The following is a 19,431-nucleotide window of genomic DNA, read 5'->3' on the forward strand; positions in this document are numbered from 1 at the left end:
GCAGCCTTCGGCAATGTTGATTCTTACACCTTGAGCTATATTTCTGCAGATTTTGGGATGCACAAGATGATAGTGGTATTTTGTACTGAATTTATTGTTTCAATTGCCAATTTTTCATATGCAACCTTGAAAACTCTTGTGAGTAAATTAGAGTTTTCGAAAAAAAACTCATATTTGACAAGTGGTAGGTGAAGCCAATTACCGTTCGATTTAACAGTGTTCCGAAAAAAAGTCAAAATTGTTGCCGGTCTAATGGTCATACCAACAACAAATACTACGGATATGTCCCTCACATTATCTACTGCCAGTTTCTGATCTCCTAAGTAACTTTGCCTTTCTAAAGATTATCTTTTAATGTGTATTTTGAATGTTATGTGTTTTTTGTGTAGATTTCCAAAGTTATGCGTTTTTATGCGGATTTGTTATGTGGATTTTTTATGTAGATTTTCAACCTTATTTGTTTTTTCCTGTGCCTGCGGTATGTCTGGACAAGCGTAAAGTCACGGCTCCGACAGCATAAGTCATTAAGTGACGCTTGTCCAGACATGCCGCAGACTCAGATGATTCGCATTTAATGCCAAAAGATCCTGACTCCTGCGTTGCAGAAGACAAAGAGTTAAGTAGCCGGGAAAGTCTAAGCTTGCTCATATGACCGTACTCCACTTTCTCACTTCAAATCCTTGCTCTTCCTTGTGTACTATGACTCTTAATATTGAAAAATATTTCACACCCTTATGTGTTTTTTATGCGGATTTTCAAAATCATGCGGTTTTTTATGCGGATTTTCAAAGCTATATGCGATTTTTTATGCGGATTTTCAAAGCTATGCGGTTTTTATGCGGTACGTATCCCCCGCATAAAAAAACTTTAGTGTATGTATTTCAGCTTTGATTTTGTAATTCACTTTTACCAACTTTTGGAAAGCATCTAGCTAACCTTCTTGCTTATTAGTAGGGTTACTGTGCCCTAATTCATCTTAGCACCTCTATTCATCTCACCCATTTGAACACATTAGTTAGAGCAGTGTCTGCTATCTCTATTCAACGCATTAGCTCATATGGTAGGATGAATAAGGGTGCGTCGTACTCAACTTTTCACTTCGCTCAAACGCGAATATTTTACATTTTCCAAGCTAGATCTTTTATGGAACTGTTTCTTAGGAACGAAAAGCAAAGATGTTAATACATATATAAGCGTAATCCAATCACTGTAAGCCGAGTTATCAGCGAAATAGTGTGACAACCTGACTAATGAGATGAATAAGGGGTCGTCTACCCTACAATACGTGAATTCAACAACTGGACAATACTTCTACATAGGCTACAGTGCAAAATTACAACAGGGAATAACACACGAAAGGTGCAACATAAACCGCATTACTAGGACTCGGACTCGGAAATATTCTCCATCTATGACTTCAACAAGTGTGTCGATAAAGCCAATTCGATTGGCATTACCTTAGCACAGAGCCGAATAAAATAAATGAAAATATGTCAGCTTGCTAAATGAAAACAACGCAAAATTTCGGTTGAACGAAACATAGAATGCGCAAGAGTAATGTGAGTAAAAAGCATACTTTGGTACAATACGTAATAGAATAAAGCTGCAAATTGAATACCTCATATTCTTGTCTTGCTTTCTGATAATACTAGTTTTACCTGGTTCTATCATTTCCAATACAGAAGACACCGATTTTCAAAATACTTTTTTCCCAACCCTAAGCAAGATTTATTTGTTTGTTATACTGGCCATAAATTATCCCATAATTTTCTTACGTTATTGCTAGCTCTCAGAATTTCGTTTCTCAAATTCAAATTTTCAATGTACTTCTGGCTTGACCCAATTTTTAAATACCATGCGACACTGAATTAATTAATTTCTTAGTAAAACTTAATAGTGAGTGAGTTTGAAACGCGGTGCTTTTTCCAGGATAATTGAGAACAAGACAAATCATTTTCCGCTTCCCATAGATCGTAATGTTCGATGAAACCAAACAACAATTTCCTTCTAAAGCAACCAACAGTGCCCAGAATTTCGCTTCCAATTAAATGCATATAAGCACCATCATAAGACACGCTTGGAAAAAGATGCAGCATTCGCAGAAAACCGAGCAATCGCTTCGCGGCATTATTTATGTAGTCACTTTTTAGAGTTCGATATTTACACAAGCACAGCACAAGTCGGTGTAAATGCTAATAATTTACTGCCATCGTCATACGAAGAATCACTGCCTCGAGTTTGCGCCAGCACGCGCGATTGGCTGGAAGGTAGAAATTCGATGTCGGAGCCCCATCGTTGACTTTCGGTGAACTCGATTATTTTCGCCCTCGGTGAGACCCGGAAATCTCAGTTGATAAATCATTTGACCCACATTCGTTCTGCTATATACGGTGTGTGGGAGTTTCGAAGAACCGTGCCACATTCAATAGTTTTATGAATAGTTTAAAAGTGTTCACGTTTGGCGGATATTCATCAGTTTCGAGTTGTTCAGTGAGTTGTAGTGCAATTATGAAGGGTCTGCTAGTGATCTTTGGGCTTTGTTTGGCCCTTTGTGAAGGACGAATTGACACATATCGGAGGCCCGTGCAGAATCGAGAACCACATCAAGGTGTTTTCGGCGAAGATTACAATGATGCCGACTCTGAAGATACCTACGAAGATGCGTTGAGTGACAGATCATATAGAGTTAATGAGTACGAGCCAACGTACGGGTATGCGAAAAACCACAAGAGAAGGTTAGATAGTGAAAGTGAATATGAACAAAGACAGCCAAAGTATATTAGTGGTAGAAGCCGGGGAAAATATTCAAGCTTCGGAAGCAGTCCACAGCACAATTACGGTAGAGATCCAATATCCAAGAAGCACAGTTATGGTCCTGAGATAAGAGACCGGAAGAAGGATTACCGTTCGATTCCGGGATACGAATCGCCTTATCAGCCGTACTCTCCACCAGGTTACAGCCATCCACCTCCGCCGCCACCACCAAGCTACAAACCGGTGGTACCAAAACAAAACTGCCAACAAAATCTTCTTATCGGATGCAGTCCTACGGTGACCAGGGTTCCATGCGGTGGGCATGAAAGTAGCTACCATTCCGTCGGTTCTGCCCTTCCCCAACCGCCATACCATTCACCAACAGCAGCAATGCCGCCACCTCAACCGACCGCAGTATACCATCATCCGAAACCAGCAGTAACCTACCAACCACACACACCAGCCGCTGCTCACCATCATACCCACATACCCAGCAATCGTCAATCGTCACAGCCAAGCGTGCCTTCGTTTTCGCCGCCGGTAAAAGAGGACATCCAGGAAATTTCGCAACGGCCGTTCATTTCAGCCTTCCCAACAACTACGACCAGTGCACCGCAGCTTCCCACCGTAGCAGCAGATCGAGACCAGCACTTCCGATTTGCCGAAAGGACGACCAATCCACCGCTACCATCATCTACGGTCATCGAGAACATTCCCAGCCCAAAGGAAGCATCCGGAGATGAACCAGAACCATCGGCCACACCCAGGGCAGCCAGTGCACCGCAGCCACCACCGGCACTGATACCTGAACCGGCACTGGTACCTGAACCGGTACCGGCATCTGAGCCGGCCTCGGTACCGGAACCGGCACCGACACCAACACCTTCGCCGTCACCAGCACCGGCTACGTTAGCGGTTGATGATTTCTTCGACGACATACAAGACTAGCAAAAGCCTGGTGAATATGCTCGTGAAATGCTAACATTTTTTATTGATTATTTCTCTAATGTAAGAAAGAAGCCAATAAAATAAATGCAGGTACGAGACGTATATGTTCTGTTTCATTGAATGATTGGTGAGTTCGACTATTAGAAAAAAAATAATCTACTCTTCGGATACTAGCATGGTCAACCCGGGTCAACATATCCAAGCAGCCTTGTTGATAGGGCTGGAGGGACCAACCAACCCTGCAATTTTCCTGATCGATCAGCATTTGTTGCGAAGTCTGTTGTTGTTCACCCGTTTAGGTCTCATCTGAACCACGCATTCCACTTAGATTCACTACTTCACTGACAATCCACCAATACGTGATCCTGTGGCCTAGCAGGATCTAGAACAGTAGATTAGGATCCAAAAGATTTTTTATAAATGTTTAAATTTAACACTCTTAACCCCAAGCCTTAAAATTAGTTGTAACGGTATTTTGAGTTCCAATCCCTTCACGCGCTGGAGATATAGTAATTTAGAGGCTTGGGGTTAGGAGTGTTAAGATATATTTCTTAAATTAGGAGAGACTAGTTGGCAGTAGAGGTAAGTTTGAGGAACACAAGGTGCGACCCCCGACCACTAAGGTTTCTTAACCCGATCAGAAACACATATCAGAAATATTTCTAAACTGTATCTCGCATTGTTACTTGTTATAAATTTCTGTTATTTTAACTACTAACGAGACCTAATTTATAACACAATATATTACACAAATTCTGTTTTGTTATAATCTTATTATTTCATTCTGATCGGGAAGTGTCAGTAGGATAGCAGCACTAGCCATGCAGTTGTTCTGTACGCTAAGAATTGGCTGAGAAATCTGTTGAAACAGTAGGTGAAAATTCCGTAAAGGGTTTGTAGAGCTATGGATTTGCTTGCTTTGTAGGCGAAGTTGATTTTTTAATGGTAATTAGTCAATATCCATTGTTTCAAACATTTTGTGATATTTATAGTGAGATTCGATTTTTCACGCTTTTGTAATTTTAAAAAATGTGATTCTTAATCCTCTGGTAGTTGGATCTTAATCTACATTTCAGCGACCGTTAGAAACTTCTGAATTCCACAACATTGATACTTGCCTAATACTTTTTCGTTTATTTGATAGGCACAAATGCTTGGCGGTGCCAAATTCATTTTTTTTACATTTTGGATATCATAAAACTAGGAGGTTACAATTTTGAAATATTTTTTTTTACAAGAGGGATTTTTTACAGCTATTTTAAAATTAGAAAAGCAATGCTATATACAACAGTGGGATACAATAGCTTTTTTAAAAAAAAAAATTTTGCAACTATCTTAAAACTAGGAATCGAGTTTTTACGGGGAAGAAAAGTTTTTTTTACGAAAAATTTTACAGCTATCTTACAACTAAGAATACAGTTTGAAAGGGGAATAAGTTTTTATCAAAAATACAACAGCTATCTTAAAACTAGGAATGAAGTTCGACATACAAGGTGGGAAAGAATTTTTTTATGACAACACACAGCTATCTTAAAACTAGGAATACAGAATGCACATGTGGTTTATTTCCATCATCGATGTTGTAGCAGTTATATCAGGGACAGAAGAGAGTAGGCGGATATGGGAAGAGGTATGAAGACCAAACTTGCCACTTTCAGGCAAACAGAAGATCAGCGACATGACTTAGAGCCTCAGGCTACCCAGACGTCAAGACCCGCATTGATGGGTGGGATTCATCGGACCTGCGGCGAATTGGGTCGCTCTCGCTTTAAATTGCGTGGTAAGGGCGACTACGGTCACATAATGGCACTCTGATGCTGATAGGCTCCACAAGGCTCTTCTAAAAACGGTAAATAAAACAGATGGGCCAAATTGGGATATTTATCGTTTTTATGAAAATATAAACAAGAGACATATAGTGAAGGTCGCGATTTGCCAGCATATTCCGAACTGGGACATTGGGTGGTCTACCTCGGGCCCGAAGGGAATCTTTTAACCTGGCGTCAAAATACCCGGCGCATACCTAGACAACGTACTCGATGTCGTGATAGCCCTCGTCACAAGCGCACAGACTGCTCTCCGCAAGCCCAATACGCCGCAAATGCGCATCCAAGGTGTAGTGGTTCGACATAAGCCGGGACATTACACAAATGAAATCCCGACCCACATCCATCCCCCTTGAACCAAGGCTTCGTTGATACCTTTGGGATAATGGAATGTAGCCATCGTCCAAGTTCACCATTGCTCCACGAGGTTTGCCAACTGTTGAGTGTCCTTTGACGACAAATACTACAAAAAAATCGTTGAAGCAGATTGGTCTTTCGTATATGTCACCTTCTAATGCGCCCACCTTCGCTAAATAGTCGTTGCCCGGGATAGAGCAATGAGAGGGGACTCAAACAAAGGTAATCTGGTAAGATTTTCTAGATAACGTACCCAACCACTCCTGTATCTTCCCCAGAAAATACGGGAATTGCTTTTTGGGCTTCATCGTACGAAGAGCCTCGATAGAGCTGAGGCTGTCCGTAATGATGAAGTAGTGATCTGTGGGCAGAGTGTCGATGATCCCAAGGGTCTACTGAATTACAGCTAACTCTGCGACGTAAACTGAAGCGGGATCATTGAGCTTGAATAAAGCGATGATATTACTATTGAAGATATCGAAGCCAATGGACCCATCGAGATATGATCCGTCAGTGTAGAACATTTTGTCACAGTCGACTTCTCGGAATTTATTATAAAATATATTGGGGAACACTTGCGTGCATAAATGGTCCGAGATTCCACGAATCTCTTCCTTCATGGATGTGTCGAAGAATACAGTAGAATCAGAAGTGTCTAGGAGACGGACGCGGTTGGGATTATACGATGAAGGATTGATGCTCTGTGCCATGTAGTCGAAATACAACGACATAAATCGGGTTTGAGAATTAAGCTCGACGAGCCTCTCGAAGTTTTCAATCACCAACGGGTTCAGAATATCGCATCGGATGAGCATTCGATATGAGAGTTCCCAAAATCGATTTTTTAGCGGAAGAACGCCCGCCGGCACTTCGAGACTCATCGTATGGGTCGAGTGCTTGCAACCCAAGGCAATGCGCAAGTAGCGATACTGGATTCTCTCTAGTTTGATGAAGTGTATGTTCGCAGCGGAGCGGAAACAGAAGCACCCGTACTCCATCACCGACAATATCGTTGTTTGGTATAACCTGATCAGGTCTCCTGGGTGGGCCCCCCACGCCCCCCACCATTTTCCAGTTGTTGTTCGGAGAAAATTGATCCTTTGTTGGCATTTCTGTTCCAGATACCTAATGTGACATCCCCTAGAGTCGAACCAGACCCCGAGATATTTGAATGTGAAAACCTGATGGATCGTTACACCCATTAATAGAAGCTGGAGTTGCGCCGGCTCACGCTTCCTAGAAAAAAACAACCAACTCAGTTTTCTCCGTGGAGAATTCGATACCCAGGTGAAGAGCCCAAGCAGACAAATTGTCCAAGGTATCTTGTAATGGTCCTTGCCAATCGGTAGCTTTGGGCCCTGTAACAGGGACCACCTCGTCGTCTACAAGTTGCCTTAGCGTGCATGAATTGGCAAGTCAATCGACAATGTCATTCACGTAAAAATTTTGTAGAGTAGGGGACTTATACATGAGCCCTGGGGAAGACCCATGTAGCTAAATCGTGGTGTTGTTAAATCGCCATGCAAAAAGTGCATGGGCTTTTCAGACAACAGGTTTAGCAAAAAGTTATTTAAAATCGATGAAAGACCATGCTGGTGCAGCTTCTCTGACAGAATGTTGATAGTGTCAAAATGGAGTCAAAAGCCCCCTTAATATCCAAGAAGACTGATGCCATCTACTCTTTGTTAGCATAGGCCAATTAGATTTCTGTAGAAAGCAACGCAAGGCAATCGTTCGTCCCTTTGCCTTTGCAGAAGCCAAATTGTGTATTTGACAGTAAACCATTTGCTTCGACCCAATTGTCGAGGCAAAACAAGATCATTTTCTCGAACAACTTCCGAATACAGGACAGCATTGCAATCGGTCGATACGAGTTGTGGTCGGAGGCTGGTTTTCCTGGTTTTTGGATGGTGATGACCTTCGCGTGCCTCCAGTCGTAAGGGATAATGTTATCCTCAAGAAACATTCAGTGTCAGGCAGATTCTTCAGCAAGTTGAATTTGATTCTCTCTAATCTTGGGGCGTTATTGTTGTATGACAAGAGAGCAAGTGAGAACTTCACCATTGGAAATGGTGTTTCGTTCGCGGTATCGTGAGGAGATACGGCGCGGTGCGTTTCATACTACTAGTTGGTTCTAACTAACTTGCCAAACTACTCTGCTGACTGCATTCCAGGGTGGCCAACTCTACGGTTTTCCCGTAGATATACGGATTTACAGATTGAATCGTTTAATCTACGGAATTATCAGTATTTATGCAGAAGTCTGTTTAAATATAGGAAAACATATTCATAATCATTTTTTGATTAACTTTTCATGGTGTTCCTTAACACTGACTACAAACAGTAATTCATGTATGCTTTACTCGATTGGATTCGTCAAATTCAGTTTGGCTTTACTTTTACTGAATGGACTAGTCTCCACCTCCTTCCAATCACAGCAGCCTAGTCTACCTTTTGTCAAGATATCGGCTTAAACGCAGTTATACACGCAGAAAAAAGATTTGTAGATTCAATAATAATATGGATTAAATTCAATAAATAAAATTATTTGTCGGCAGACAAATTTATTTATGGAATTCAATAAAATTTATTTATTTTTTCAATAAAAAAATTGTTGTTGCATTTTTTAATAAAAAAATTATTGAAATTAAGACGAAATTATTGAATTTACAACAGACAAAATTATTGAATTTACAACAGGTTTTGAGACCAATAAGTTTGTTACTTACCAATTTTATTCCTGCGCACCCCTGGTGGTGCAAAGGGCCGTTGTGAAAAATCGCCATCCTGGGCGATTGCCCGCCATCACCTAGACCTGTTACCAGGTCAAATTTTCGTCGACTTCTTTTATTTCCTTGTTGAGGCTGCGCCGCCATGAGCCTCTGGGTCTGCCTCTGCTGCGATGACCTGCTGGGTTCCAGTCTAACGCTTGCTTGCAGATTTCGTTTCCGACCCTGCGCAGAGCGTGCCCGACCCACCTCCACTTTCGTTCCCGAATTTCTGTCACTATCGGCATCTGGTGACATCGACGATGAAGCTCAGCATTGGAGATCCAGTTGTGAGGCCGCCATGCACGAATTATGTACCGCAGGCCTAGAAATTTTGCTTACAACAATAAAACAGGAATTGATAGCAATAAACAAAAACAGCAGTTTGACTGGAAGTGTTGTTGCCATTAAAAATCACATTACCTCGCTATTCGATACAGCAATGACGACAACGAAAAATAATGTCTATAGCACGCTGAAAACGGTGACGTCAGAGCTATCAGCTGAACTGCGCACCATGAATGATGAAATAAACCAGCTTAATCAACTGTCTCTGGACACAGCGGCTAGTATTACTATGACGTCAAACCCGACGCTGGGGATTGATATTCTTGACGAGCTTAAGTCTCTGTCAGCGAACATATCCACCAGTCAAAACTTCACACATTCTGCGCTAACTATTGATATCCTCGACGAACTTAAGGCGCTTTCATCAAACATAACGGCAAGTCAAAACGCTACATCATCGCTTGATTCATGCCCCAGTTTGGAAGCCGAATTAAATAACGACAAAAATATCGATAACTCAGGTTGGCGCTTTTTGGGTACAAGGAAAGTATGGAAAGCAGACTGGAGCGATTACGATGCACGCAAATTAAGAAACCTGAACCAGCAAAAACAGGCCGAAAAGGCTAGAAGACGTAAAAAAAGATCGAGGCGAAATAATAATAATAACGTTAATGAAAAAAACAAAAGCACCACAAATTTTCCTCGACCTGATCAAGAGCAAGCAGCGCGCCACTCACGACAGCCAGTTAATAGTAACCATACGAGTAATACCAATCGCAGAATCACATTTAGGGCCGGCAACACCCACTATAACAAAAACCATACGAGTAGTCACTACAACAATAGTTTCCTGCCACCGGATAGAGTGCTTCTTGCGGCTGCAAAAGATCATTTCTCAGGACCCCCCACGAACTATAGGCCAACAATTCAGTTTCAAAGAGGACCGACATTGAATCCCTATCCAGTGGATGATTTACCACGGTCGACGATGCAAATGCACCCAACATCGGAGCGCTTGTCAACAGTTTTGTGTAAGGCGTGCCATTCTCAACATTCGTGTTTTCGACGACATTGACGCATTCCCTAGAAGAAGGAAATGACGAGGACACCGCAGTTTGCCAAGATTCGACGCCATTTGAACGACAACAAAAAGAAGTAATCTCGATTCCTCAAGTAGAGTCGTCAGTAGAAATTTTAATTTACTGTCAAAATTTTAATAGAATGAAAAGTGCATCGAAAATGAATGAAATTCACAAGAATATTTTAAGTAGCTCCTATACAATTATTTTGGCTACAGAAACTAGTTGGGACGAAAGTGTTAGAAGTGAAGAAGTTTTCGGGAACAGCTACAATGTGTTTAGAGCTGACCGAGACATTCATATGTCTGAAAAGAAGTCAGGAGGGGGAGTAGGAGGGGGAGTTTTAATAGCAATTACATCAAAATTTAATGCAGAAATCATTACTACAAGGAAATTTAAAGAATTTGAGCATGTGTGGGTTAAAACCCATCTGGCAGGTGAAACACATATATTTGCCTCTGTGTACTTCCCCCCAAATAATGCCCGCAAAGATACATTTTAAAAGTTTTTTCTTATTGCCGAAGACATTATAACCAAGCTCCCCCCAGAGGTAAAAGTTCATATTTATGGTGACTTCAATCAACGAAGCATTGACTTCTTTCCAGACACTGAAAATGAAAGCATTCTACTTCCAGTCGTTGGGGATAACGAAACTCTGCAGGCCATATTTGACAAAACTGCAAGTTTAGGACTTAACCAAATTAATCATGTTAGAAATCAGCAAAACTGTTATTTAGATTTATTATTCACAAACATTCTTGAAGACTTCTGTGTCACCGAATCATTAAAATTCATTAGACGTCTTTTACACAAAATTGTTTGATATAATAGTTGAACAAGTACCACTGAAAAAAATTAGGCGACAAGGCAACACAAAATATCCAGTTTGGTATAACGAGCAAATTAAAAATTTAAAAAATCGTAAACAAAAGGCCCACAAAAAGTATAAAAAAATCAGAAATGAAAGGAACTTATTTAACTACTTGGACATTTGCGATCAACTAAACCTATCCATTAAAATAGCATTTGAAGAGTATAACTCAAAAACCGAACTTCAAATAAAATCTTGCCCAAAAAATTTCTTTAATCATGTTAAAAATAATTTAAAATCGGAAAACTTCCCTTCAAAAATGAAACTTAAAGAAAATGTCGGTGTCAACGCGGAACAAATCTGCAATCTTTTCGCAACCTTCTTTCAAGACATCTATACCACATTTTCTGAAGAAGATCGTGATCGCGAATATTTCGGTTTCTTCCCAGAATTCACCACAGACATTGGCGTAAATCATGTCAGTGTGCAAGATATTATGGAGGCTCTAAACAAACTAGATGCCTCCAAAGGTTCTGGACCTGACGGGATCCCACCCGTATTTATGAAGAACTTAGCGTTGGAACTCACAGCTCCTCTGTTTTGGCTTTTTAGCATGTCGCTTGAATCTGGCATTTTCCCCAATTTATGGAAAACCTCATACCTGGTACCCATTTTTAAAAGTGGCAAAAAATCTGACATATGACATAACTACCGTGGAATTGCCATTATGTCATGTATGCCTAAGCTCTTTGAAGCAATCGTTAACGAAAAACTATTCAATCAAATCAAAAACAGAATTACTAACATGCAGCATGGGTTCTTCAAAGGACGTTCAACTAATACAAATTTACTAGAATTCGTTAACTACTCATTGATTGCAATGGAGAATGGAAACTACACTGAAGCTCTTTACACGGACTTTAGCAAGGCATTTGATCGTATCGACATACCCTTGCTATTATTCAAACTGAAAAAATTAGGAATTGAATCAGGTCTTCTCAAATGGCTCGAATCATATTTAACTAACCGTCAACAAATAGTTAGATTTAAAGGGAAGAAATCGAATCCCATTCAAGTCACATCAGGAGTTCCTCAAGGCTCCCATCTAGGCCCTCTTTTGTTCATTTTATTCGTAAACGACATATCATACATTCTCAAAAACATAAAAGTTCTTATCTATGCCGACGACATGAAGCTCTTTTTAGAAATTAGGAACGAACAAGACATAAAGATATTACAGGAAGAAATACATATGTTTTACCTCTGGTGTAACAAAAGCCTTCTGCAACTAAACGTAAAAAAATGTAATGCAATAACTTTTAGTAGGAAACGAAATACACCTGACATTTCAATCACTCTAGGAAATCAAGTGGTACAAAAGTGCGAAAGAGTTAAAGATTTGGGAGTCATTCTAGATTCAAAATTAACATTCATTGACCATTACAACACAATTATCAATAGAGCAAATAACATGCTTGGATTTATAAAGCGTTTTAGTTACAATTTTAATGATCCATATACAATTAAAACATTATACATCTCGTATGTAAGGTCAATACTGGAATATTGTAGCATAGTTTGGTCACCTTTCTCAATCACACATGAAGAAAGAATAGAATCAGTACAAAGGCAATTTTTATTGTTTGCACTTCGCAAAATAGGTTGGACATGATTTCCTCTCCCATCTTATAAAGCTCGCTGTATGCTCATTAACATCCAAACACTAAAAGAGCGCCGAGAATATGCAATGGTTTCATTTCTAAACGATATAATTTCGTGTCGTATTGATTCAGTCGAACTTCTATCTAAACTTAATTTTTATATACCTTCCCGGCAGTTACGAATCCGAAATACATTTATAACAAACAATTATCGTACAAATTATGCCAAGTTTGGACCATTAAATCAGATGATGGCAACTTACAACAAGCACTGCGAAGCTATTGACTTAACAATGACAAAAAGCAAATCAAAAAAATATTTCAATTCTATTCGCTTATAAAGAACATCCTAAAGTAGTGCTATGTAAACCAGATAGTGTTTAGTTTAGTTATTAGTATTTTATGTTTTAAGTGTATACTATATTTTATCGTTGTAACAAAACGGTCTACTCTTGTTTGACGACAATAAATAAATATTGATGATCTTTGAATAAGTTTGTTGTTACTTCAAATAAACAATAAATTATTGGATCCAAAAACACATATTTTTTGTTTAAATATGCTTAATTTTTCTGCGTGTATATTACAAAATCAATTAAGTCCGAATCGGCTGAAAAATTTGTGCAGATAATCGGACAGCAATAAACTAGAATATCATATACGAGCAGAATTAGACTGGAATTCATTCTACATTTTTTAAATAAACACTTTGAAAAGATACATGTTATTTTGGAGTACAGACCAACGCTATTTCCTAAAATAGTTAATATATGATTTCTTCCGCGAAGATAAATGTTTAATTCTTTTGCGACCCGTTTTGGGCTAATCAAGATATCTCTTCTGTTGGTTGTCAACGTGAAGAATTTCTCCAATACTATACAAAATTTACAAACTATTGGTGGATCCTTAGCTGACTTATATTAAATTTCTAACCTTTATACTACCGATTATTGTTAAACTCAGATTATTATAAAAGGAAAAGTCCGAGATAAACGAAGAAATATATTTGGGCATATTTTGTAAAACCAGAAAATCTAGTTCAAATTTGAATGATTCATTTATTTGTTCCTCGAAATTTAAATAAAGCTCTCAATGTGGTATATCTCTTGAATTTGTAGAGCGTTACTGAATTCTACAATCTTAAACATTTTCGTGCAAATGAGAGCCATATTTCTTTTTATGAGCTAATTTTGCACTCTGGAATGTTTAGTGACAATTAATGTAAAAAAAGATGGATGAGTAATGTCAGAGACATAACCAAAAAGAAGTACACTTTAGGCTGTTAATACGAATGCTGCAATTTTTACTATCTTCTGAAAGGTTGTATTAAAACTAGTTAATTCGTTATTTCTAATAGAAATATCGAAATAACGGGACACGTACAACGAAAACTAAAATATTTCACCATATTCTTTGGGTTCTCATATGATATCCTTGAAAAACGCATCTAATGATAGTGAAAAAAATGTATTTGGCAACTGAGATTGAATGAAGTATTGCATTCGTCTGTCATTTCAAATGGCTTCAATCTGACTTTAATACAATCTTTAAGAAGACAACAAAAAATAATGCATCCCAAATAACAACCAAAAGTGTATTCTACTCCTCTCCGGTTATGTCTCCGATATTATCGCCCCCCCCCCCCAACTTTGAAACCGGGCCACTATTTAGAAACGTTAGAAGTATTTTACTTCAAAACTACAATTAAACAGTATTGGACATTCATTATAGTACCTTCCACACGGATACTAACCAATGACGGCCTTATGATGATGAATACAAAAAAGTTCTGGCTCTCGGTTTTAAAATGTTCTCCTTAGAATACATATTCTAACTAAATTTCGGAAATACAGCTTGCCTCATATGTTTCTTGATTTCAAGACAGCGTACGATTCAGTGCAACGAAACAAACTGTGTGGAAAAATGGAACTTGGCTTTCCAATAATACTTATTAACTGATGGCACTGAGAGATGGTCAGAAGAGAAGAGACATCCGACTTGTTTGTAACGTTAGATGGATTTCTAATTTGTTGTTCAACATTGCGCTCAACTGTGCGATACGAAGATATATTATTCAAAGGAACTTTCATTACGAGATTTCACATACTTCTGGATGAAATTGACAACATTGGGCTCAATCGTGGAGCAGCGTTCGAGTAGTTTGTGCCTTTTAAAAGGGAAGCTGTCAAAATCGGACTGACTATGAACTCTGATAAGATAATGATCATAGTAAATGTCCCAACGATGTTGGTTCCGAGGTGGAAATGGATAGGATGCGGCATGAGATTTTCGTCGAGTTCATAAATTTTGGAACACTAGTGACATGTGATAGTAATGTTAGCCGCGAGGTAAAGGGACCTGTTGCAGCTGCTAATAGGACTTTCAACGGTTTGCATTGTCAGCTAACGTCCGTTGTCAGCAGATGCCCTCGCAACTTGTTTTATACAAATCACTGATACTCCCTGTTACTCTGTACGACAATGAAGCGTGATCGTTGAAGGAACTATCGAGTGCTCGATGTGTTTGAGCTAAGAATTCATCGCTCAGCACTCGGCACAGCGGAGAATAGCACAGACACATAAACCACGAGCTGTACCAACTGTACAAATATGCTGACATTGCAAGGTTGATAAAGAACGGCAGTAATCAAAGGGATGGGCATGTAATGCAAATGACGGAAGTGAGACAGCTTTAGAAATGTTAAACAGAAAACCTCGGTGCAGATCTAGCACACGAGGAAAATGTGGTCAAACATCGAGCTCTAGAAACACACCCGGCTACGGTGATAATGATGATGGTCCTTAGAAGATACAATTGATAGTTTTGGGTCAGTATTAATTTGAAGCGAGATGAGATGGGCCAGTTGGCCTAGAACGGAATCGTTCAGGTTCAAAATTTAAACGAAACATTTTCGCGAAGTTATCTAGTAAACGATGATTAAAGACTTTCTGAAATATTTTACCATTCAAGTGTTTTTATTATTCTTTCGGCAATGAAAAAAGATTCGAAATGGATGTGTACAGAAATCACACTGATTGTATTAATTAAGATTTCAGAAACGTGTTGGACTGTTAAAATGAAATTTGTTTTTTAAATGTAACTAATAAAGCCAATTCTTAGCCTATATTTTTCGCGCTGTTGTGGCTGATGTTTTGTTGTCGTTCTCGGCTCCTAACTTTTCTTGAGTTCGACATTTTTTTGATTCCTATGTTGGTGCAGGTTTGTCAATGATTTATCGAGAGAAGCATAGATGAGCTCTCTAGAGAATACTTTCTACCTGATGGAAATTAAAATACCTTGCAAGGAAAGTATGTCGGGACTCCATTTTTATGCACAAAATTGCGCGCGATGTATCGCCAGGTAGCACCACATTTGACTCAGCTTTTTAGATGAATTATCAGATGTACTAATGTCATGCACAAATAATGCTTTTGAGCCAGACAGGATGTCCAAAAATCAGAAATATCAGCTTCCTACCACAATTCACATCAGTCAATTGTCGAAATTGTTGGAGAAAATTATATCACCACGTCTAGATAATTGGGTTACGGCAAACCGCTAGTTGTCTTTTGGAGTGAAATGTGAAGTCATTTTACGTTCGACGCTCATCTATTAAGTACATATTAGACTTACTGAAAGAAATCCTCGTTTGAGGCGAGGATTACCAAGATATCGAGCACGTTGTTTGGTCGTGTGCTGAATTTCCTGGTGTTAGGGCTTTTTTGGATGCTTGGATATGGGGCCAAGTTAGACCGCCCAACGTGCTAATCTTGGCAAGCTAAACCCTGCTATCATTATGTTAAATTACGTATATGCAAGTTTTAGCAAATATGCATTGGATTAGGAATCTATCTTGAATCAATTACTTCCTAGAGGTGCGACCCTTATATTTTCACCATCTCGCATATACTAGTTATCGAGTTTATGTAACATAGCACAGTTCGTATTAACAATCAACATCGACTTCAGGCCATGTTAGCATGCTCCACTCCTTCGCGGACCAACAATTACTGTACTCTCCGCTCGGCGGTCATACATAAAATGGTGTCAGCTTTCGTTCTTTTATATGTAAATAATAATGTAGGGGAATGTGTTCGGTATTCTGTCAACACGAAAAAAAATTATTAACAATTCAGTACAATAATATTTTTTACGATTTTGAAAAATGTGGTCGGTTGTCGGCACACTAAGAAAAATTACTAAAAATGGAAAAATATGAATGCAAATCATCAAGATTCGAAGGGAAAAGAAAATTATTCATTTCAACTACCATCAAAGGCATTATGAACATCATTCTTCATCAGAACCACAATATGTGTAATTTAAAGATGGTCAGGTTCGGGTTTTTGGACCCGAAACCCGGACCCGACCTGAACCCGACGGGTTTCGGTTTCTATAGATTTAAGCTTCTCGGGTTCGGGTCGGGTTCCGGGTTTTCAAATTTGAAATTCTCGGGTTCGGGTCGGGTCCGGGTTTTTGAAACTTTGAACTTTCGGGCTCGGGTCGGGTTTGGGTTTTTCAGAGCAGAAATTATCGGGGTCCGGTCCGGTTCTGGTTTTGAATAAAACAACCCAATCATTTCTTGACGCTGTTTACGTCTGTACACAAAACCCAATCACTTTTGTAGTAGTGAATTATATTTCTTGATACGAATGGATGACACATATAGCCGTACTAAATGTTAGCACCTTTGAATCGCTAGAATTCGTAGTATTTTCTGGTGCTCAAATATTGTATTTTTGCATTCTTGTTTAAAATTCTCTCTCATCACATTCGCAAACTGCCTGAATTATTTTATTTTTAAACGCACATTCATGAGAGAGCATTCAACAATACGTGTTTCAAATCATCTCTTTGCAATTAATTTTTCATGATATAGGGGGTGGGCGCACCGTAGTTGGTAAATCGATTGCCTTGTACGCAGTGCACCTGGGTTCGAGTCCCGACCCCGCACATAGGGTTAGAAATTTTTCATAGGAGATTTTTCTAACCCGAAAAGGCGAATGACCCTAAGGTTAAAACCTCTATAATTGAAATAAATAAATAAATAAAATATTTTTTTATGATAATTAGCAATAAACCAAGTCAACAGGAATTTATCGGAAAGTATTGGTTCAACTTTCTATTATGAAACATAAATTTCGACAAGTACTTTATAACCGATACTTATGCCCCGGTCGGAGTAAACGCTTGAAACTCGGCTAAAGCGTACAGCAAAGCAAGTAAAAATCTACGTGGCTAGAGACAATAAAAAACTTTCCATTGATCCGCTCCTGATTAATCATTTTGACAGTGGCGAGAAATCTAAAAGTGGATGTCGCGAGTGTACAATAAAAGCAAAATTTATTTTCTAGAGACTGTCTTTGTTCCATCAAACCTAAACAGAAAACATAGTAGATTCCATTTGCCTGGTTTCGGTGTTCATGACACTCATATGATGATTGTATATTAGCGCCACTATCCAAGCAGTGGTACATATATGCAACAATCACTTTCTATCAGATTGTCCCGGGCTGGGCCGTTGCATGATCCGGATTTCATCAAGAAAATACATGAATTTCCACGATCTAAAGGAATTGATCGCAAAAATCTTGTGTGCTCTGTTGAAGCCATTAACGGATTTTTAAAAGTTTGGAGCCGTTCCGAGAGCTTCATTGGAGATGTCAAAGCATCTCTACTGGCGCGCTTATCGTATAATCTAAAGTATAAAATAAATTAGATACGCCATCATAGATCGTCCTAACGCTAATGATGTGATATAAAGAACGCATCAGAGAATCTTGTTTGACACCCTTCGACACAAGTTTGACCGTGCCAACCAATAACGTGGGTGACGTCATGTAATCTGTCGAATACGAATTGCCAATTGCCATAGCTTAATTTAATACATGTAATAAATTATATAAAACTGCTTTTCAAGAATAGTTTTTGATAAAAAAAAATTAGAAATTTTGGTGAAGTACGACAGGCAAGGTTCTTTGAAACTGTCACCATTAAGCATTTTGTTTCCCCATGAATTATACGATTTATAAGTTTCTCAGAACATTACAAATTCGACGTTCCATAATAGTAAATATAAATGCGGGCTTTCTTTGGTTGATTCTCCGTATTAGCGGAGATCTTTGGTTGATTCTCCGTATTAGAAATATGGGTTCCGATCGGGTTTCTCAAATTTTAAATATTCGGGTTTGGGTTTTCAAATTTTAAAATTCTAGCGGTCAGGTCGGGTTCGGGTTTTACAAAATTTTCATTCTTGGGTACGGGTCGTTGAGCAGTGCCGGCAACCAACCACTTTCCTCTACCATCAAATAAAACGTGGCTTATAAATTAACCAGTTGGTGCAATTTACATTTATCTTTTCACACTGCCTAACCGGACAAAATTTTGATACATTCTTTCTGAACCACTTGTCAATTGGTGAAGTCCTTTTTTTGTTTTTATGAATTCAGAAATCAGAAACAAACAATTGAGTTTTAAAAATACGTATGAAAAACTACAAGAATTTTTCCGACCAATCGCAGTAATTCAAAGAATTGTATGGAAAGTGCTGAATTTATCTGGTGAAAATCTTGTTTATAAATATGGTACTACTTTCACTAAAGCAGGAAAAACTGATTCTTGATTCAAAAACAAAATATTACCGATTTTCTGATGCTAGCACGCAAAGTTTTAAGTGAAATAATTGAAGAAAGATTTAAAATCTACGGATCTGACCTCATGCAAAAGTGGCCACACTGATTCCATTTACTCTCGTCTCGACACATCTCAGTAAGTATTTTCTTCGCGCTAAGTGAAGCTATCTCTTTTTGTGGTGCTGCGACTCTGGGACAGAGAAGAACCACAACCTCTAAACGGATCCCAAAAATTCAACCCGCTGGAAACCGCATGCCGATGACTGATTTAGACAATCCGCTCATATCAAAGTAGGCAAACCACTCG

At 38.9% G+C, this 19,431-nt stretch overlaps 1 protein-coding gene across 1 annotated transcript; it reads left to right on the forward strand.

Annotated features, from left to right (window-relative positions):
- Window positions 1-2,508: 2,508 nt before the first annotated feature.
- Window positions 2,509-3,702, forward strand: LOC131679762 (uncharacterized). Its single transcript, XM_058960503.1, has one exon. The coding sequence runs from the start codon at window positions 2,509-2,511 to the stop codon at window positions 3,700-3,702; it is 1,194 nt and encodes a 397-aa protein (XP_058816486.1).
- Window positions 3,703-19,431: the final 15,729 nt, after the last annotated feature.

This window comes from Topomyia yanbarensis, chromosome 2 (genome assembly GCF_030247195.1).
Source record: "Topomyia yanbarensis strain Yona2022 chromosome 2, ASM3024719v1, whole genome shotgun sequence".
NCBI classification, from domain to species: Eukaryota; Metazoa; Arthropoda; class Insecta; order Diptera; family Culicidae; genus Topomyia; species Topomyia yanbarensis.